This window comes from Schistocerca serialis, chromosome 9 (assembly GCF_023864345.2).
Source record: "Schistocerca serialis cubense isolate TAMUIC-IGC-003099 chromosome 9, iqSchSeri2.2, whole genome shotgun sequence".
Taxonomy (NCBI): Eukaryota; Metazoa; Arthropoda; class Insecta; order Orthoptera; family Acrididae; genus Schistocerca; species Schistocerca serialis.
In genome coordinates, this window is record NC_064646.1 from 38,255,283 (window position 1) to 38,277,770 (window position 22,488).

Sequence of the window (22,488 nt, forward strand, 5' to 3'; positions counted from 1 at the left end):
GCGAAGGGCCCCTTCACACAGGAGGGGGTTAAATAGGCAGCTATAAAACTCTGACAATATAACCATCAAAATGAAATGTATTGTAGATATATGTGATCTCAAATGTCGGCTAATGATGTTTCTCCTCAACAACCCCTTCCATACCACAGAGGAATTCTTGAGTAGGAAGTAACTAGTAATTTTTACAGAAAACATCTGTTAAGGAAAGCACATTACCACATTTTATTATATATTTTTGTTGACCTATTCCACATCATATTCTTTATCATGAATGTGATCTCTGGAGCTACTAAGGGTGTAACTAAATAAGTAACTAATTGACTGTGACCACTATACGAGTGGTGTTTCATTCTCTTCCAGCGCCAAAAATGTTGAGGAAAATGTGGGTCCAGAGCTGTATCTAATGGAAGTAGAAGATCTCTGAATGAATAATGACCATGCACAATGAGAAAGGATATTAAGGGAAATGGCATCAACAGATCAGAACGAAAGATATGATGAAGATACAGGAGTATAGCACTGTTGAATGAGCAGGCCTGCTCTTGGTGATGAACTGAAGTCTTATTAATTTGTGAATAAAATTTAGGCTGATCCGCTATGGAAATTAATGAACATACAGATTAAAATTTACAATTAAATGGTGTTCAAACTTACCAAGTATGTCGCTTTGTGGAAACCATTTTCCAATCCTCACATTAGGTGGCTGGTTTGGCAGTGAGTCCTTCTCATACTTCCAGAGCACCTTCTGCTTCAGCTTTGAGAATACACTGAGAAAGGCACTCTGCATGCCTTTTGGAAGGTTGGCACTTTTGATGCCACTGCCCATGCTGAAGAATACCACACCATTTGTCGCACCATCCATGAATGTTTGCAGATCCTACAAAAAACGTTTTATTAATTGATAAATGCGTAAACCTAGACTATGACTGTTGATTACCACTAGAACAGTCTTAGGAAGTACCATAGAGGATGTAGTAAAGCTCAGTCAAGTACTGAATCATTTGAAAGGTTGATGATGTTTATCTTCAAATAAAGGGTAGCCTGTGTAACAACTGTGGTGGATCGAACTTGGCACTTTTATTGAAAGTTCAAGTTGCAAGGTTTACAACTGCAAGAAAGCAATATAAGCCCACTTTTGTTGGCAAATAGTTACAGGTCACCAATAATCAATACCTGGCATGCACAATGGGCATTTCCAAAACGTTATTCTGCACAGCCAAGCAAATTAACTTCTGGCAGTTTTACCAAAAATGTACAGAATAATCAATATGCTGGGAAAAGCATAATTAACACTGTAAGGTTACTACTATACAGCTGAATAGCTATCACTGTTCATGGTTCACCCTCCGAGTTGAAGGCTGCCTATTTAACATTTTCAGGTGCAACAAAAATTTTATTTTCAATATTTTGCCTTATTACTGGCTGAATTTAAAAATGTAAATTGCTGCCATAACTTACTTGTTAAGAGGGACAATCTTATGTTACAGGTTTAATACAATAAGACAAGTACCACAGTCAAAAACTTGTGTGTGTCTTGAGGCACCACAGTTGATGACATGCAAATACCTGGACTTTATTCTTCCAGTATTTCGGAATGCAAGCACTTAGTAGCTTGCAGCAAACTAATAGTATGTGTGATGAATGAGTCATCAGCTGTCCAGTGATTGTGGCAGTATGCAGCAGAGAATATATCATGAACAATTGCACCTTTAAAGCCTGAAGGACATGTTTTTCTCTGTCTAAATATGACAGGAGACAAGACCTGCGTGCACAATCCTGAACCAATAAATAATTGACAGTTCATAGAGTGAATGCACCCATAGCCTGTGGTCCAGAATAAAATCCATCACACACATCTGTTTGTAAAACCCTACTGACAATATTTCATGATGTGAAGGGCACTTTCGGCAAGAAAGTTCAAATTGTGATTAGCACTAACGACAGCAACCTATGGCACACACTACCAAACTGCAGGTAAAATTTTCAACTGGGGATCTCCTGCTATACCACACTACAGTCTTCATTAGATGCGGACATGAGGGGAACCACGTCCTCAACCAGGCTGCTGGTTTTACAAGGTGCAGTCCTATGAGGGGGAGGAGGGCGGGGTGTTATGCCCTTGCCTTTCTCCCACCTTTAACCAATTACCAAACCAGTTATATGTGGATCTAAATGTGGAGGTAGCAAGGAAAAAATACAGGAGACACAAGGGTAACTTGCATAGAAACTGGACTGCAGTGAAAAGAGTTGATGGGCATGAAAGGGAAGCAGTAGTTGAGAACAGAGTGGGACTGGGTTGTAACCCACACCTGATGTAATTAAATCTGTAAATTGGGCAAGCAGTACAAGAAACCAAAGCGAAATTTTAAAAGAAAACTAAAGCTAACAGAAAAGAAATGAAAACTTCGAGGTTTGCACATGACACTGTAATTCCACCTTTGACATCAAAGGACTTGGAAAATCAGTTTTACATCATATGGGCTGACCCACATGAAATACTGGATTTACAATTGGTCACACTGCTAAGATGTAGATGTGTGTTCGCCAACTACCATATCTAATTGGAGCCACATAGTATGCCATTCATTTCAGTATGGTTCATTGTCCAGTGTAGGTGCCTATTGCAGCAGTGGAGGAATTCTGTAATGTGAAGAGCATTGCATCTGTCCAACGTGCAATGCCCCATGGTAGAGACTGCCATTTCCATGTTCCAGGCAGAAGAACGATATCCAACTGGATAAACCATGCCATGAGGCAAATTCTGTAATGTACATAAGGGGATTTGAAATGATGTCTCTAATGACAGAAAATATTTGACAAGCTCATGCAGTTCTGCAACAAAGCCCACACTCATCTGTCCATCGCCATTCCAGAACATTAAAAATTCCTCAGACATCTTTATTGTGGAGTAGGATCTAAAGTTTCATCCTTATAAGCTGCAAGTAGTTCAGTAATTACAGCTGTGAAAAAGTGAGTAGGCATAATTTTTGCTCAACTTTAGTGTACAGAATTGACCTGAATGATTAATTTCTGACAACTCTTGCGATATTCAGAACTCGAATAGCCAGTACTGATGTTCCACATCAATATTTATTTAAAGCTATCTGCTTTCTAGGTCACTGTCGGATAACTTAGTACTAAACAGATAATTCACACAACATCAGTGAGAGTTCACAGCTGCATAAAAATCTTTTTTCAGAGATATGTGACATTTTATGACTATATATCAATATGAAAATACAAGCACGATATAATTGACAAAGAAGCTCTGTACAAATAAATTTTATATTGCTTTATACTCAAGGTTAAAATTACATGAATGTATAAGCAAAAAGCATTGCCTAGTTGGGTAATGGTGCAGACAACTGTATTATATGGACTACCTGGTGATTGGGGTAAATAGGCTGGTGGAAAAAATTAAAAGAGGGAGAAGTGGGGAAGGGGGAGGGACAGAGGGGAGAAAGCACTGGTATGGAATGATGTGGGTGTGGCACAGTTGTAACAAGCATATTACAAAATGGCGACAAAAGTATTAGATGCCCATTGCTACTTTAGTAAGGGTGTACAATGAAACTGTGTTTGGTCATCAGGGACCAGGTCACGATTCTTTGGTTGGTATTTATTAATAGGTAGAATTTGAGTACTGTCAGTTTCCTGCCTTTAGTTAATGTATGGGGGACTTCACATTTAATTGTCCACATAACATAGTGTTCAGTGCCATTACTCACTTATACTGTGTTTCTTGCTAATACATTCATATACTTTTAACCTTTAAGTATAAGGTAATTAAAGATTTATTTGTTCAGACCTTTCTCTGAAATACATTATGCTTGTTTTTGTATTAATACACAGCTGTAAAATATCACATATCTTTGAAAATAATTTTTTACAGCTATATGAACTCTTTCTGATGATGTGTTGACTATCCATTTAGTATAAAGTTATCTGAGAGTGGCCTAGAAAGCTGAAAGCCAGTTAATAATGAACCATTAAATAAATATTATTGCAGAACATCAATACTAGGTATTCAAGTTTTTAATGTGTCAATGTTCCTCCACGTACCAACAGAATATGCTATAAATAAAAAACCTTGTGATGTCTGATGGGGCAAACTTTCATTTGTATAAACAAAACTTCCTATATTACTCTGGCACAAAACTGCAGTTTAATCATGGAAAGGTCCATGGTATCCCAAAGGTCATAGTCTGTTGTACTACTAGAATCCATGTCCATTATGAGGTCATGATTAACAATTTCTTCATTCCACAACTGCTGTAACATTGAAATCCAAAGGGGATATGGTTTCTATAAGATGGGTCTGCAGTCTGCAGCCCGTAACTCAGAGACCACACTGAAGTGCCTCTTCCCATATTGATTACTCTCATGATTTAGTTGTGTCCTATGGCTGGCGAGATCACCTGACCTTTCAGCCCATGATATTTTCTGAGGTCACCTCAAGAACAATTTTAATGGCAGTTCCACAATACTTTCGAATAACAAGCCATAATCTGGGAAGAGAGAGAGAGGACATTCCTCAAGGAAAGATTGGTAATGTAATGAGGAACTTCTGTGAATGTCTTCAGCAATGCATGCCATTTGTGTGATGTTCTTTTTGAGAAATGAAGTTGTGTTTCACTTTTCAGTAATGGTGACATGTAGAACAGTGATCTATATTATATTGGTGTAAATAGATGCTGACTCAAACTATTTAAAAAGTTTTACTTCCCATGGGCCACCCTGTAGACAGTGTCTTGAAAACAGATCATAAATGATTATGAAGAACAGAATGTTGTTGAATTAGAGAATCAGATTAGGAAATGAGACACTAAAGGTTGTAGATTGTTGCTATTTGGGCAGCAAAATAACTGATGAGGGCCAAAGTAGAGAGGATGTAAAATGCAAACTAGCAATACCAAGAAAAGCATTTCTGAAAAAGAAGAATTTGTTATTAGATAACATAAATTTAACTGTTCGCAAAGTTTGTTTTTTTGGAGTGTACGGAAGTGAAACATATGATAAGCAGTTCTAATGAGAAGAGCATAGAATGGTTCCAAATGAATTATTGAGATTATACGGGTACATCAGATAACTCCTATGCAGATACTGAATCAAATTGGGGAGAAAAGAAATATACCATATGTCACAATTTCACTAAAAGAAGAGAGGAGACATCCTTAAGCAAAACTAATTGTCAGTTTGGTAATGCAGGGATGTGTCGGAGTAAAAATTGCTAAGTTGTACAGGGAACTCTTACTCAGCTCGTTCTGCAATAGTCCAACAAAGAATAAAATAACATTTCTTAAGTTTCATCTAAAATATGTTTGTAAAGCTAGGAAATCTTCATTAATGTTGTGTGTACAATGCCTTGGAATGTTTTAGATATAAATTATTTCAGTCTGATATTTTAATCTGGTAGTACACACACAGGGGATTCTTTAATACTACAGATGCTATGCACCAATCAAATTCTTTCAAAACTTAATATTTTTTTAAAAAAATTTCATATTTTTGCAAAGCAAAGAAATCCTCATCAGTGTTTTATAGAGACTGGTTGTAATTAACTTTTGATACTTGACAGGGCCCTTACGAAAAGTGAGCGATTGTACAACGAGACTGTGGAAACATTTATAGTAACTTGTGGAAGAGAAATAATGAATAAACCACTGAAACCAAAATTTTAATTTCGACACAAGAGAGTAACATTTGTTAATTGCGTGTACCATGTTTACATTCCAGGTTACAAACACTGCACAGCATGACGACCATCTGCATTCATGACAGCCTGGAACCACACCACAGATACTGTTTCACAATTGTTCGCAGCATTTTTCGAAACATGGACCGTGGAATGTCCAGCTGTCATGATACAGCTCACACACTGCTTGAAGATTGCACATTGTGTCGAGAATTCTCAGCCGTGGCAACATTAACTTCAACAATTTGTGGCACAATTTGGCCATCAGTCTCTCCCAGGAGTAAATCCCTAATCACCAGTTAATTTGAACTTCAGTGCCCCCTACGTGGACGATCAATAATATTTCACAATTTTTCCTGAAGTGCAGCAATATTAAACCTCTACTGGGCGAGATTGAGCGGTTTCACAATAACACCAAGAACCTTAAAAATTTTTGAAATATTTTGCACTGCTCGGAAATATTTTGCCGTCTGTGGGCAGTGTTAACGTTATCCTTGCAAGTCTCTTGGTTGCTACAGATTGGCACGTTTACATTACTCTGTCTCAAATACTTTAAGGTTAAACTTCATGTGTAAATTTAAAGTCTTCGAAAGAATTGCTAGTGGTGAGGAAATTTAGCATAATACACGGAAGGGCCAAAGAAACTGGTATACCTGCCTAATATAGTGTAGGGCCCCAGTGAGCACAAAGAAGTTCCAAAACACTACCTCACATGGACCAGACTGTTGTCTGAGTAGAGCTGGAGGGAACTGACACCAGGGCTGTCTGTAAATGTGTAGAGTACAAGGAGGTGGAGATCTCTTCTGAAGAGCATCCCAGGTATACTCACTCACGTTCATGTCTGGGGAGTTTGGTGGCCAGTGGAAGTGTTAAACTCAGACCAGTGTTCCTGGAGCCACTCTGCAGCAATTCTGGATGTGCAGGGTGTTGCATTGTCCTGCTGGAATTGCCCAAGTCCGCTGGAATGCACAGAGGACATGAATGACTCCAGGTGATGAGAAGAGATGCTGATGCATTTGTCACCTGTCCAAGTCATATTTAGACATACCAGGGGTCCCGTATCACTCCAACTTCACACACTACACCATTACAGAACCTCCACCAGCTTTAACAGTCCCCTGCTGACATGCCTGGTACATTGTGGAACTACTGCACTTCTGTCATGTTGAATGATTCTCTTCATTTGTTGTTGGTCACTTTCTTGCAGCATCTTTTTCCGGCCGTAGCAATGATGGAGATTTGATGTTTTACCAGATTCCTGATATTCGTGGTACATTCTTGAAATGGTCATACGGGAGAAGCCCCACTTCATCGCTACTTTGGAGATGGTGTATCACATTGTTTGTTCGCCGACTATAAAACCACGTTCGAACTCACTTAAATCTTGATAACCTGCCATCGTAGCAGCAGTAAGTGACTTAACAACTGTCGTATATAGGAGATGCTGATTGCAGTGCTGTATTCTGCCTGTTTCCATGTCTCTGTATTTGAATACACATGTCTATACCAGTTTGGCACTACAGTGTAGATAAATGCTGAATTATTAGAATTAATGTCTGTCTCTCTTTTCCTTTTCTTCTTTTTTAAATTGTGCACATCCAGACATTTGCATTAATTTATCCATGATAGGGGATGGGGAGGGTGCATGACTAACATTGCCATTTTCAATGTAAATGAGTTATTCACATTTGAAATGTACTATGCCAAAAGAATTAAATTTTATAGATGACAAAAAAACATTATACCCCTGAGAACTGAAGGTTATACATGCAGTATTTGTTACACATACATTACATTGATACTGTAAACAACAAGTGATTGTTCAGCATTTGCAAAAGGCAGTCTCACTGCAATTAGTCTGGTTGCTACATTTAGCTGAATGAGAGGGTTAGTGGAATCGTGGGAAATCACTTCTAGAGGTGTATAAGAACACTACAATGGATAAAAACATCATACTCCATATTCTAAAGGGGGGGGGGGGGAGGGGTAGTGGGAGAGGGTCAAGTGCCAATGTAAGATGTTGGACCATCAATGTATAAAAAGTTATGATAATCTTTTTTTTTTTTGTTCAACCTTAATTCTCTCAACAACTTTTTGGAATGATCTTTGACGCTCCTTGACCCGGTTTTTCATCCACCTTTCTTTCTGTAGCGGCAAAATTGAGCAATTATCACAGTAGCAGTGCCTTTACACATCATCCCAAAGCACAATATTATTGTGCAGTATTATTGACCGTCTAGGGACCACTTCCCGAATCTTGTTCTTCAACCCCTGTGTGGAATGATGACCTCTCCATATTCCTGTGCCATGTTGATACTCCTGAAGAGCAGCAGCACTACTGCTGCTGCTGCTGCTGATTTATCAAAACAGCTCTATGAGCAAAGCCCTGCTCACTTTGTGCAGATCCATGCTGACTAAGTGCAATGCACACAATGGTGGTGAAACTCTTAGGACTTCCGGTAACATGACCTTGGTTCACTGCCAGGCCACATGGAGCACTGTAAGTTTATCAGTACATTATCTTGCTTTTTTATTGTCTGTTTTTTTCGTCTTCAATGTTTTTTTATCTCTCAGTTAACTGAAGTTGGTTGCATCACATTGTGCTTCCAATTATGGCTTACGTCTACTGCGCTCTTTGAGCTGCATTGTAAATGTGTTGCCCGTATTTTGATTGTGTTCTGCTCACATCAAGAATTTTATTCACCATAGATAATTTTACAAAGATGTAGAAGTACATACATAATAATAATAATAAAATAAATTAGTGTCAATACCTTACAGTATACATTTTAAGCATGACAGTGTACCAAATTACACCAGGATAGTTTCTAAAAGATAATGCAATAAGCTGTACTATAATATAATATAGTATGTGTATTATAGTATACCCTGTATATAGAGTATTGTATACACTATGCAATTACATGTGACTAACACAGCACACAATAGTATGTTTAACAGAAAACTTTTAAATGCAAATATCCTCCTCAGGCATCTCAAACAATTCTTTAATGTCATAAAATGAATGATCCAACAGCCAGCTGTAACACTTATTTTAAAAAAATTATATCCATAGACTGAACATGAATTGACAGTTTATTGAACATTTCGAGTGGGTTTACTTTGTGGGAATTTCCTGTTCTTGCTAATCTGTGGTGTGGTATGTCTAAATTACCCTTAGGTCTGGTGCTGTGTTCATGTATTTCCCCTCTGGCAATAAATTCTGAATAGTATTTTTAATATAGAGTACAGACACACAAATGTATAAATTTATACTTTTGAGTATTCCGAGTCTGGAAAAAAGGGGAAAGTGCTCCCTATGACCTCTCTTACTTTTTTGTAATTTCAAGATGTTCTTGATGTGAGGGGAGTGCCCCCATATAACCAGACCACATGAAGTATGTGACTGGAATAGCCCAAACTATGTCACCCTAAGGTACGCCAAGCTCACTACCTCCCTTAGTTACGAGGAAAGGTATGCCAGCCGGGATATTTTTTCACATACGTGATGGACATGTTCCTCCCAATAGAATTTTGAGTCAATGTAAATACCTAAGAGTTTTACTGACTTATTGCCTACTTCATTTTATATTCCCATTGAAAGTTGTTGGGTTTTATCAGGATTGCTCAGGAGCTTATTGGTTGCAAACCAGTCCAGGGTCTTCTCAAGTGTTTCTTTTGTTATGCTGTTCAGGTCTGAAATGTGGTGATAAGTAGTGTTTTATCATTAGCATAACATACGACAAGGTGGGCTATGTTATTAGGTAAATCACTAATAGCTACAATGAAGCACAAGGGTCCAAGGATAGACCCTTCTGGTACACCTGTACTGATTTCCATTATGAAAGAATTAACATTTCTGACAGACAATTTTTTTTCTGTTGCTTAAATAAAAACTTATCACAGCTAAAGTGCTCCCTCTCACCCCATAAATCTCTAGTTTCTTCAGTAGTATGTTAACAGGAATGCAATTGAAAGCATTGCTTAGGTCACATAATACCAGTGATACCATGTTATTGTTTTCAAAAGCTGTTAAGATTTCAAAAGCTGTTATGATTTCCAAGATGACCCCTGTTGTGTTTTTCACCTTGTGGAACCCAAACTGATTGCTACGTAGGATATTGTGTTTCTCAAAGAAGCTGCTTATTTCTGTGTGTACCAGTGTGTCAAATATCTTTGAGAATATTGGAACAATGGTGGCTGGTCTGTAGCTTTGGGGAAGAGGTTTGTCCCATTTTTTTAAAAAACTGGGACAACTTGATACCTTAAGTGCATCTGGAAAAGCTCCAAATTACACACATTTATTGAAAATAAAAGGTAATGGTTTGGTGATTGAGTGTATTGTCTTTTTAATGATGTTATTCGACAACCAATAACAGTCCATATTTTCAGAACATGAAAATTTGGATACAGCTTTTATAACATCAGCAGGTGTGACAGCCCTCTGTTGAAATACCAGGTTAACAGGCAGTGGTGTCCCAACAAGGTCCATTGCTGATGAATTTGTTGCTTTAATACTGTTACCTATTTCTTTAACTGAGCTTAAAAAGTACTGGTCTGATTCCTCAAGTTCCAGCAGAGCTGTTTCTGTGCATTTTGGTGTATTCTCTTGTTTTATTATTTGCTATGCCGCCTTGCACTTTTATTGGGATCCCTTTCTATATAGTTTTCCACTGCTAGTTTTTTTTTGTCAGAAGAAGTTTAGCTTTGTAGAATTTTTTTGCATTTCAGATATGACCTACGAATGTTCACACACTTCTGCTCCTTGGGTAACGGCTTGCTTATGCATGTTTCCTCTAATTTCTGCTAGCTCTTCTATAAACCAGTTAAGTCTTTTTCATTTCACTTGGATATCTTTTTTTTAGTTGTGAGCAGGAATACCATAAGTCTGTGTACTTTTTAAAGAAGATACGAAGGTAATTTCAGCTTCCCTTTTCCCAGATTGACAATTTATATATAAAGTCCCAATCTGCACTTCTTAATCTATCAACATACATACTTATGTGCTCTTCCTTTTGCCCTCATACTATTACTACTTTGGGTTCTTCAATTTTAACTGGTTGCCTCTTACAGTGTATGAGGAGTAATGGCTCATAATCTGCAAGTCCACTTCCTGCATGTCTGTCTGTAAAATCTTCCCTGTGGAATTTCACAACAATACTGTCTATTCAGGCATTCTTACGTGTGGCGCGGTTATTTGTTCAATAGAGGTCTAATGATCTTAGCATATTCAATAGCGTCCTGGTGAGTTTCCTGTCTGTGTATGCCATTTCTATGTTGAAACCACCACAGACACCAATTCTTGTCTTACTCTTCAATATCTTTAACTATTAATGCACATTTTTCAATAAACAAATGTACATCACCATCTGGCGATCTATACTGTCTAACTACCACTATATTTTCATTCATTAGTTTTACACAACTAAACTCCCCATCTAAAAATGGCTCTGAGCACTATGGGACTTAACTGCTGTGGTAACCAGTCCCCTAGAACTTAGATCTGCTTAAACCTAACTACCCTAAGGACATCACACACATCCATGCCCGAGGCAGGATTCGAACCTGCGACCTTGCGGTCGCGCGGTTCCAGACTGTAGCGCCTAGAACCGCTCGGCCACCTCGGCCGGCTAAACTCCCCATCTACTTCTGAGGACTACATAGATACATCAGTGCTGTAAACTTTTATTCTTTCTTTGGAAAAATACTGGTATTGCTTGGGGAAAATGGTTACATATTAGTTTCTGTTTCATATAAAAATCAAAAGCTGCTTTCATTACATTTTGTTCTGTCGACGTGCTTTTGTTATTGCATGCGAGTACCGGCATTTGTTACTGCTTGCGAATCTGTGTGAACTGATCGATTTGAATACATTGTAAGTACGTTGCTTTTATTGTTTCCATCCATTTTCAGTTTCTTCTCACATTTAGTAGAGAACTGCGTGTTAACAGCTTTTGACAGAATTGCTATTTAATTTCATTACATTTTGTCTCAAAATGAGTATGTAATTCTGTTTAAAACGGTGTTGCTTCTTGCCAATGCGTTTACTTCGTTAGTCTTAGCGAGAAGAGCATCCTTCCCTGCAAATGCTAAAAATGTGACAGTCGTTACGCAAATGTTGCGTAAATGTTTTCACACGTTAATAAGTTTTACAAAGAACACATTTCAGCAGATGTCAACGTAGATCTTGGTGGCTTACATTAAGTGAGAGAGTGAGAAAGTGAGAAAAACAGATGCAAACAAAAATAAGTTAAGAGTATGAAGAATACACTTGAATGAATGTCCTTGGCGTACTTCACATACAGACTCGTAAGCAGTGACAAATAGATGCGAGTCCACACAGAATACCATGCGACGAAACCAGGTTCCGTTTCATATGGAACAAAAACAAATATGGTATCATTTACCCCACCCAACATTATGGACGAGAGCAAAATTTAAGCAGAAGACAAGCGACATATTTACTAAGCAATTGAAAAAGTTCAATACACACAAGGAGGTCGTAATCAAGAACATAATTTTGCTTGATAACAGCTAAACGGTCGAAATGGAGTCTTGCAAACAAATACACTTCAGCACCAGACCCACCCATAAATTACAGATCATTGTCATCTAGAACGCTTATTTTGCAAAGCGAGAATACAGATCATCGCCTCCTATTGTACCGAGTTCGAAGTTCACTACCAGGCCGCTTGGAGCGCTCTCGTCTCTATCGTAACATGTGCCTTGCAGTTCTGAATGGTTCAAATGGCTCTGAGCACTATGGGACTTATCATCTGAGGTCATAAGTCCCCTAGAACTTAGAACTACTTAAACCTAACTAACCTAAGGACATCACACACACCCATGCCCGAGGCAGGATTCGAACCTGCGACCGCAGCTTGCAGTTCTGATATTATGGTGTTCTGTAACGCACACTACAGCTTTTGGTTCAATCCTACATTACCGTATCAGTACCGGCGCACAATCTGAACATCATTCCTATAAAGTTGGGTACCCATAAGGTTTCCACCTATACTTACTCACGTAGCAAAAGTTTGATTATAACCATCCGTGCATAAAGCTTAGGAACGTTTTGTACATCTATTATTTCAGTATCGTATTTTAAATCCGTTAGTGCGGATAAAGAGGATGTTTAACACCACAGGCCTTTGCACCAATCGTATTTCTTTTAAGAGTTTGATATAAAGCGACAGTGTGCAAGTATTGTTTTTATACATTACAGTGAACTGATCGTTTCATTAACACAGGTTACTCTGTAACTATGACATAAAAGTTTTGTACTGTAAACAGATCTTTAAAAAAAGATTTTAAGCTATGCAGACATAGGACTGGAACCCAGTTGTATTTATTCTCTTGTTTAACAGATGTAAAGAAGGGCTCCATTGACTGAAACTGGTCACTTTGCAATTAAAACAGTGATTTACAGACAGAAAATTATCCTATTTTACGGTCTCACTTGCTTGTACCTCTGAAACGACAGCTGCATGATGAGAGATTGGTAGGTTACTATGACACCATGGAGGCGGTGCAGTGATACGTACTAGGAACGCCGAACAGTGTTTCCCTGGAGGTCATCGGCAAGTTTATGAAGAAATGAGACAATGTGAAGTTCTAAAAAAATAGACAATCATTTCTGTAAGTACCCTTCTTAAACAGTTTCTATTCACCTCCCGCTATTTTGAAGACTTGGCATGGTATTACTACATGTTGCATACCTGCGGAAGCTTCTTGGGCGGTTTGATGTGCATCCCCGCCACTTCTACAGCGTTCGGAACAAGCGGCCGCGGGTAGTCGAAGCTGAAATGTGAGTTGAGGAGCAGGAGGGATGTGTTGCGCTCCAGGTCGGCCAGCGGCGGCATGCTGGGGTCTTTGAAGTGCTTCCGGACGATCTCGTCCAGAGCCGGGAGGTAAACGTACTGACGGTGCAGCCTCAACATCAGCGAGCTGAAGGCGTTGTGAGCGCGTTCCAGGAAGTCCATGTGGCTGGTGTAGGGGAACGTCTTCTCGGGGAAGTAGGAGAGGGGGTAAGGGTTGCCGACCATGTCGTTCACCCAGGAGGCGCCGCCCCCGAGGGCACTCGCGGCGACCACGGGCGTCTTGAACTTGTGCGCCAGGGCCATCAGGCAGTCGTGGAAGAACGCCTCTATTATCAGCAGGTCGAACTTGTCCTCTTGCATGTTGATCAGCTTCTGGACGCCCTCGTCGTCCATCAGCTTGTGGCAGAATATCGTCCCGACGTGGAACAGTATCATGAATTCCTCGCGGGACGAAAGCGCGCCGAACTGGATGAAGTCAAAATCTGAAAGTAAATAGCTCGAGTAATGCTTTCGTACATTAATCTCACCAAAATAACACAGTAGTTTTCAACATTTTGATTAACACATTGAACCTCACGCCGAAGTCTCAGTGTTTCTGTTGTTGTAATTTCCACTTCCAGCTCGTTGGAGAGCTCGATTCCTCTGAACCAAATCACAGGCCTCCAATAATGGGGCAGAGGGATTTCCAGCTAGAAATATTTGGAAGGGAATTACCAACTCCGAAATTTACCATATAACGAAATCAGGTTTCTCTAACACCTTGGCCAGAACTGGCCAATTATTTTTTCATTCTCTAGGGAGAGCAGTCTCTTGGTGTAACACTCTGGACTCGCATTCGGGAGGACGACAGTTCAATACCGTCTCCGGCCATCCTGATTTAGGTTTTCCGTGATTTCCCTAAATCGCTTCAGGCAAATGCCGGGATGGTTCCTTTGAAAGGGCACGGCCGATTTCCTTCCCCATCCTTCCCTCACCCGAGCTTGCGCTCCGTCTCTAATGACCTCGTTGTCGACGTGACGTTAAACACTAATATCCTCCTCCTCCTTGGTGTAACGACTCCCAGTGGACTCTGGATATACGAAAAGGTAGTGAGAGTGGGACAGTCGCCATTTGGGATATTTGGAAGGGAATATCCAGTTATGACATTTGCTTTTCAACCAAGGGAGACCTTCCAAAAACCTTGTACACAGCTGGGGGTTGGGGGACTGTTTCTAATGTTGGTTGGTTAGTCTGAGGGGAGCAGTCCAAACAGCGAGGTCATTGGTCCCACCGGATTAGGGAAGGAAATCTGATGTTCTCTTTCAGAGGAACAATCCCGGCATTTGCCTGAAGCGATTTAGGGAAATCACAGAACGCCAGACGCGGGTTTGAACCGTCATTGTCCCGAATGTGAATTTTTAATGTAATTCTGGGGCAATATATTCCAGACAAAAATTGGAAGTCTAGAGCAGGATGTGTAAGTGTATTTGTTTATGAGTGACAGAGCAAAGAGGATGAGATACTCCACACATGCAGTGTATTTATCATGGGCGACTCGCTACATGAAACCAATTTTTATTTTATTTTCGGGACAATAAATCCCAGACAAAATTATAAAGGCCTAATGCTTCTTTGCATTTGTACACATCACATTCGGTATCTAGGTACCTCACCTCTCTAACAGCAAACCCAAATTTAACCACAGATTTTTCCATAAACATCTCCTCAGTTTGCACATTGTAGAGGCACCTTTCTTGTCGAGGAGGAGGAGGAGGAGGAGGAGGAGGAGGAGGAGGAGGAGGAGATGACGCAATTATCTTTTCTTTGGGTGCCCCCAGAGTACATGGAAGCACGAGTAGTACAATCCTTATACAAAATGTTGTCACACTTGCTCTTCTGCTGCCAACTTCCATGACAGCTTTGTTAGCAACACAGGATCACAGACTGTTCAATACATGCGCAGATTCACTGTTGCCTCAACTATCCATATCTAAGACCAACATATTATAGACAGTGGTCTGTGCAAAAGTGTTCTACAATATTTTATTTTACAATAGATATCCTGTATTAGCCTTTTGGTAATTATGTACGTACTGCCTACTGCGCGTGCCTGTTTCTGTGTGTGTCCACACACTTGCACATGTGTGTATGTGCATGCAAACAAAGGAACACACATTCAACAACAATGAACCATCAACACCTGTAAAGTTTATTTAAGATTAATTAAGCTGACTCTCAGGTGTAAGCAAAGTTCCAACAATAAAAATGTATATGTATGATAATAAAGCTGATAACTGTGTTCACATATGCAGAGCACCTAGCTTTATGTTCACACTCTGTTGGCGTTCTGTATGACTCGCGAAGTTTCTGCTGCGAATGTATTTTCTTCTCTATGTATATTTCACATATCTGTACACGAAATCTTAATGGTTCAAGATCCAGGAAATTTTAGGGTCTGTGAAAGTGACCATCGTGACCGATCGACCAGTCGGTGGGGGTATTCGACTGCGGATTAAGGAACTAGCGATGAAAAAGAAATAGTGTTCATTTGAAAATGATGTGATGAGGATTTTTATGGGAGAATGTTTTGGGACTTATGTTAAAATGGGTCAGCTGGATATGTTCTGTAAGTGATAGGAGCACTCTGCGTCTTAACACGCGTACAGTGTCTGGTTGTCTGTCATTTTCGCACTGCCTCAACCCCACAGAGCGTTCAGAGAAGGTAAGAGCTAGCTCGTTTTTTGTTTACCGGTATACAGCCCACTTTTGACCTATTTTTTCCTTGTGTGTGTGTGTGTGTGTGTGTGTGTGTGTGTGTGTGTGTGTGTGAAGATGTTTTGAAGTTGCGTCTACCTGGTCAGAGTTTGTAGAATCAAAGGTCTGCATTGCTAACGTAACCTTGTAATAGGAAGTTGTACAATCCAGAGTTTAGTGCGCCCGTGGGAAGTCGTCGTTACTCTGACCCTAGGCTAATGGGAAGTTCCCCTCCCCAGGTCACTGGATGAATGGTCTGAGCTTGCCCACCATCTGGCAATCTGACGCAGAATGTATTAGTGGCTTCCTTCTACAATCCACCAACAGAGAGAACCAAAGCTGCTGTTACATTAAGCTGACCCTAGAGAATCGCAATTTTTTTCCTTTCGGCGACAATGTTAGAGCAGATAGTGCGTGATCTCTTTTTTATTTTATGTAATAAGGCGTCTTTCAAAAAGGACTTTACAACTTTGAAAATTCATATACATTAATTCATAGTATCTACAGAGGTTGTAGGGAAGCAGCATACTCACGCCTTATAAAATTCTCATCAGTCTTTCCATTGTGTGCCAACCTTGTCCGCTGTAACTAGCTCTGACGTCATAAATATTGCGCAATACTTTAAAATGAAGTAAATAACCTGAAACGTTTCTAGCATGTCGGGAGTAATACAAAATCAATATGTGTTGAATATCAGTTCAATAGCTTTAACCATTTTCGAAATTTTGACGTTTTTCTGTAAAAATCATTGGCACAACAGAAAAGAGCTAGAAACTTAAAATTTATATTTAGATTCCTTTCGCATAATAATTTAGTAGAAACAGTATTCTGGATCTCACAAATTAAAATTTTTCTTGAAATTCATGATTTTATGGTTTTTGTCTTAGAAATTAAGGAAGCAAGATAGATTAAGTAGGCGAATAAATAAAGCTAGGATATTTAAATTTAAGTAGAAGGGAGATCCGCTATAATTATAAAAATGTGAGAAGTTTTAACACAATAACTATAAAACTATAGCTATACCGTATCTCCAAAGAGCAAGTTCAGAGCTCGTCTACCGCGTGTAGTGTAATTAAATTAATTCTCTCGCCCAAAATATTTGACTTAGCTATGTCAGACTTTTATTATGATTACTTACTTGTGTGCTGATTGTACAATTAAATTGAAAGCTTCATCGGCCATCAGCAAAGGAAGCAATGATTTATTCGATAACTTAAAGTGGTGCATTACTAGCCCAGCGGCTAGTCGCCAGAGCAGATTTGATCAGGCGTTCCCTTAGCCGTCCGCACCGCGGCTTTATAGGTAAGAACACTGCGCGAGAAGAGGAAGGCCCCAGTTCTCTCCAGACGCTGATTAGCGCACCACCTGTGCTGGGAGTCGCGTCGCGTCGGTATCTGATGCAGTAATAAGTTACTCAGGATACGTGTAACCATTAAATCGTTTTCGAGTGAAGTGTTAATTCTGGGATGACTTTAATGATCTATCTTTAGTTTGCGTATGTCGTATTTTCACGTGCCGCCGCAGGACAGACATTCTATGATTATTAGCGTGGCGTTTGATGAACATTATCATCAAATTATGGCGAGCATTCACTTAAACATTTAATTTGAACAGTTATAGTGGCATCAGCGCATTAGACTCTGAACTGCTCTGGTAGTTGGATTGTGTGGATTCTTTTTGGTCTGTGACTTTCAGAATATAGCGAACATTTTAGAGAGAATGGTTTTTGATTATGAATCCCAGACAATCTCCTAATTCCCCAGAGCTATAAGCTGTAGCTATAAATGTATTTCTCAGATGAAGTGGGCACTAGGAATTCTAATTACAGGCTTCACCTTTTGCTAATCACTTTCTGGTTGCCAATATTGTAGTTAGAGAGCCAGTGTTGAGAACGGCAAACAACAGCATTAAATAAATAATAGGAACATTTAACAATTATTCCACCCGCCACCCCACAAGGTGATTCTACTGTCAATTTGTAGGGAAATACATTAAGTTTTTCCCCGCGTAGTTTGCCAGTGCCGAATCGCACCGTAAGGAGCGCTAGCGGTAGATTCGTTAAAGATGGTTGCCTTCACTGGACCCGAACATGCTAGCTGTGTGTTCTGGTTTGAAGAATCGAAGTCGTCGACAACAGTTCAGCGTAATTTCCGTACCAAGTATGCTGAAGGTCCTCCTAGTTGGCCTACAATTTGTAAGTGGCATAAATGATTTGTAAAAACAGGATGCTCGTTAAGACATGGGAAATCATCAGGTTGTCCAAGCACATCTGTTGACGTTGTTGAACGAGTCTGACAACGTAACGTTTTGTCAACAGCCTTATGAATTCTACCTGGCGTGCATCTCACGAACTGCAAATCCCTGGCCTGTGTTGAGAAGTGGTTTGCATTTAAAACCGTACAGATTGACGATAAACTTGCTCGCAAAAACTTCTGTGCAGATATATTAATTCGATACCATGAGGGTGAACATTTCTTGGACAGAATCATCGTTTCTGACGAGTCGACTTTTCACTTAAGTGACAAGGTTAACACACACAGCCGTTCGGAGCGGCCGTGCGGTTCTAGGCGCTACCGTCTGGAGACGATCGACCGCTACGGTCGCAGGTTCGAATCCTGCCTCTGGCATGGATGTGTGTGATGTCCTTAGGTTAGTTAGGTTTAATTAGTTCTAAGTTCTAGGGGACTAATGACCTCAGAAGTTAAGTCGCATAGTACTCAGGCCATTTGAACCATTAACACACACAACTGTAGGATTTGGGGCAGTGGAAATCCACATCAAACATTGCAACGTTTTCGTGACACCCCTAAATTGAACGTTTTTTGTGCATTGAGCAAGAACGAAGTGTATGGTCCGTTTTTCCGCGAGAGATCCATCAATGTGATAGTGTACCTGGATATCTTACAACAATTTTTGATACCTCAGATGGACGAGGATGACCAAGAATGAAATGTTTACTTCTTGCAAGATGGTGCACCACCCCACTACCTGGCTGACATCCTGGATTTTCTCAGTGACAGCTTTCCAGGTCAATGGATTGGCCTTGATGCCCCAATTGCATGGTCCCCTTGTTCCCCAGACCTGACACCAATCGATTTTTTTTTATGGGGATTCATCAAGGATATCATGTTTGTACCTCATGTGCCGGCTTCCCTACCTGAACTTAGAGCAAGAACTTTCGCCACCACTGAGCAAGTTACACCTGCCATGCTACAGTGACTTTGGGAAGAAATTGATTTCTGATGGAATGTGTGCACGATATCCAACAGAAACCACATACAACATCTTCAATTTAAAGTAATAATACTTGATGTGTTTCCCTACAAAATAACACTAAACCCAGCTCTATATCTTCTTTCAATAAATTTATATTAATTTTTAAAGTTGTAAAGTTGTAAAGTATTTTTTTGAAACACACTGTACACACATGCTTTATTTTGTGCAGTTGTACGACCTTGAGATGCGACCATGTGTTTCAGTAGCACCTCCACCTGATGCGTGTGTCTTGTTATGGAATGTTGTAGTTGTCATAGTGAATTACTTTGTCGTGCATTCCCTCTCCCCTAATCCCCAGTTACTAATTTGAGAATCGTTATTTTCCGACAATTTTAAGGAGTTGTCTGTTCATTGCAGTGCCACTTTACCACATTTCAAGATTCTCTTGCTGTATTTTCAAAAGAAACACTGTGTGGATATTCAGCTGAACACCTACATGTGGCAGGAATTTCCAGTTTTTTGGGTTTTTCTGTAGTTAGAGTAAATTGGGCTTCAGCCTAGTATTCATCCCTTGATGCGTTATTGGAGAAAAACTTTGTTCAAAAGAAAGACTCTGATGTACAGAGTCAGATAAGTACCTCCAACAGATAGAAACTCGTTCATTTCCCATATTCTAGGGTTACTCTGAGTGACAGCAAATTTGATCTTTGGTCCACCACATGCTGCCTTCTCTCTCTCTCTCTCTCTCTCTCTCTCTCTCTCTCTCCTCCTCCTCCTCCTCCTCCTCCTCCTCCTCCTCCCCCCCCCCCAATGTAATGCTAGAATGGAACCACAAAGCTCAAACATCACGGAGTGCCAAGTTGAATGGGTACCTACATGCATGTTGGATTTTACATAGTTTTCAAATTTTCATGTTATTTGGGATGGTGCATTTTTCGTTTGTGATCCCCTGCCCCACAAGCCCTGAGTCGCAACATTTCGCATCTGTGTATTCAGTCAGGTTAATAGGTGTATTCTATAGGGTAAAATGATTACCTGTCTCAACGGGAAAATTCTCTGTGCAGCGAACTGCGATTTCTGTTGTATTTCGGGTGCCTACTGTGGAGCTACCCCCCCCCCCCCCCCCTCCCACAAGCCTGATGCATATCCCTGGTATTATCAGTTGCTCTCTGAGTCTAATACAAATGGACCGTGAAGTTTTTTTTTTATTTTTTTTTATTTGGGGTTTAAGGGCGCTCAACTACTGAGGTCATTAGCGCCCAGTCACAGTTGTTAGAGCACATAGAATCTACTAAAACTCAAGGGGGGGGGGACACCAGAAAGTTCCTACAAAGATGCAGATAAAATAAGTGAAAGAGTTAGATGTCTTTGGACAATCCAGTCAAAGTAATGAAACGAAGAACACAAGCAGCTGCTCGAGCGTCATCAGCTAAAATATCCTGTAAAGTAGATGGCAGAGAGAGGACAACACGAGATTGACTAAAACGGGGACACGACAATAAAACGTGGCGCACTGTTAATGCATGACCACAAGGCCACTGCAGGGCTGGGTCACCGGAGAGCAGGTAGCGGTGGCTAAACCGGCAATGCCCAATCCGCAACCTGGTCAGAAGGACCTCTTCTCGCCGAGATGGTCGGGAGGAGGTTGTCCAAGCAGTTGGGAACGGTTTTACTGCCCGGAGCTTGCTTCCTTGAAGTGACGACCAAGTGTCCCACCACAAGGACACAAGCCTCTTACAAACAACCCCACTAACGTCAGATGACGGGACACAATGGGAGGCTGGCCGATGCAGGAGGACTGCAGCCTTGGCTGCAGCATCAGCAGCCTCATTCCCAGGCACTCCTACATGGCCGGGAACCCACAGAAAGCTGACAGGAGAGCCACCCTCAGCGAAAGAATGGAGGGACTGCTGGATCCGTTGCACCAAGGGATGGACCGGATATGGAGCTCCAAGACTCTGAAGAGCACTGAGTGAATCAGAGCAGAGCACATACGATGAATGGAGGTGGCAGCGGGCATACTGAACGGCCTGATGGAGAGCGAAAAGCTCGGCCGTAAAGCTGAAACACTGGTCGAGGAGCTGGTATTGAAAGGTGACGGCCCCGATGACAAAGGCACAGCCGACACCATCGTCAGTTTTGGAGCCATCAGTGTAAATAAAGGTGTGACTGGCAAGTCGCCCACGAAGTTCGACAAACCGTGAGCAATACACTGCAGCCAGAGTACCCTCCTTCGGGAGCGAGCTGAGGTCGAGATAAACATGAACCGGAGCCTGGAGCCATGGAGGTGTCGGGCTCTCATCCTCTCTGAAGGTGGTAGGGAGGGCAAAATCCAATTGCCGAAGCAGGCGACCAATGCGGACTCCAGAGGGCAGAAGGGCAGACACATACAACCCATACTGACAGTCGAGAGAATCGGCGAAGAAGGACCGATAAGAGGGGTGGTCAGGCATTGACAACAGCCGGCAGGCATACCGACAAAGCAGTACATCGCGCCGGTTGGTCAATGGTAATTCGGCAGCTTCAGCATAAAGACTCTCGACGGGACTAGTGTAGAAAGCTCTGGTCGCAAGACGTAACCCCCTATGGTGGATGGAGTTGAGATGGCGTAAGAGGGATGGCTGAGCAGACGAGTAGACGAAGCTCCCATAATCCATCTTTGATCGGACTATGGACCGATACAAGCGAAGCAGGACAGTGTGATCCGCTCCCAAGATGAACCGCTAAGAACTCTGAGGACATTAAGGGAACGTGTACAACGAGCAGCCAAATAAGAGACGTGTGGAGACCAACAAAGTTTCCTGTACAGTGTGAGCCCTAGAAACTTAGTTGTTTCCACGAATGGGAGAACAACGGGACCGAGATGTAAGGATGGCGGAAGGAATGCTTTATATCGCCAAAAGTTGATGCAAACCGTCTTCTCTTCAGAGAACCGGAAGCCATTTGCCACACTCCATGAGTATTGGCTGTCTAGACAACGCTGAAGGAAGCGCTCCAGGAGGCATTTTCGTTGGGCACTGCAGT

The 22,488-nt window shown here is 40.9% G+C and overlaps 1 protein-coding gene across 1 annotated transcript in view; it reads right to left on the reverse strand.

Annotated features, from left to right (window-relative positions):
- The window catches only part of LOC126419268 (UDP-glucosyltransferase 2-like), a 135,608-nt gene that overhangs the window by 32,493 nt on the left and 80,627 nt on the right, over positions 1-22,488 (reverse strand). Inside the window, exons 3-4 of the mRNA XM_050086425.1 lie at positions 13,414-13,997; positions 655-877 (exon numbers count right to left, since the gene is read on the reverse strand). Coding sequence (XP_049942382.1) covers positions 655-877; positions 13,414-13,997 — 807 coding nt within the window. The remainder of the gene's footprint in view (positions 1-654; positions 878-13,413; positions 13,998-22,488) is intronic.